Consider the following 348-nt stretch of genomic DNA (forward strand, 5'->3'; position numbering starts at 1 on the left):
ACGCCGCTTATGACCGTGTTAGCAACTTATCGTCACCCCTTCCCCAACGAGCCCCAGCTCCCAGTGGCGACTCCTCCATCACGGCCAAAGGGGATGGGGGCAAAGGGGTTTCGTGGGGACGATTTGGGTTTCTCCGCGCTTTGGTCTGCAGAGGGAAGCTGCCTAATGCGGCCCTTGTCTCTCTGGTTGCCTTGCAGGACCTCTCACTCCAGGGCCAAGGCGGAGGCGGCTGTGACGGCGGCGCAGAAAGCTCAGGAGGAAGCGCGGATCGCCAGGATCACTGCCAAAGAGTTTTCGCCTTCCTTCCAGCACAGGGAAAACGGTCAGTGCGTGCCGCCGCGCCGGCCG

At 62.6% G+C, this 348-nt stretch overlaps 1 protein-coding gene across 1 annotated transcript in view; it reads left to right on the top strand.

The window, feature by feature from the left end:
• Positions 1–322, top strand: part of LOC104073179 (junctophilin-3-like) — a gene marked incomplete at both ends in the record, with an annotated part of 22,553 nt that extends 22,231 nt beyond the window's left edge. The window contains one exon of the mRNA XM_009572867.1: positions 198–322. Within this exon, the coding sequence (XP_009571162.1) occupies positions 198–322 (125 nt within the window). The remainder of the gene's footprint in view (positions 1–197) is intronic.
• Between the last annotated feature and the right edge of the window lie 26 nt (positions 323–348).

This window comes from Fulmarus glacialis, unplaced genomic scaffold, assembly GCF_000690835.1.
Source record: "Fulmarus glacialis isolate BGI_N327 unplaced genomic scaffold, ASM69083v1 scaffold8562, whole genome shotgun sequence".
Taxonomy (NCBI): domain Eukaryota; kingdom Metazoa; phylum Chordata; class Aves; order Procellariiformes; family Procellariidae; genus Fulmarus; species Fulmarus glacialis.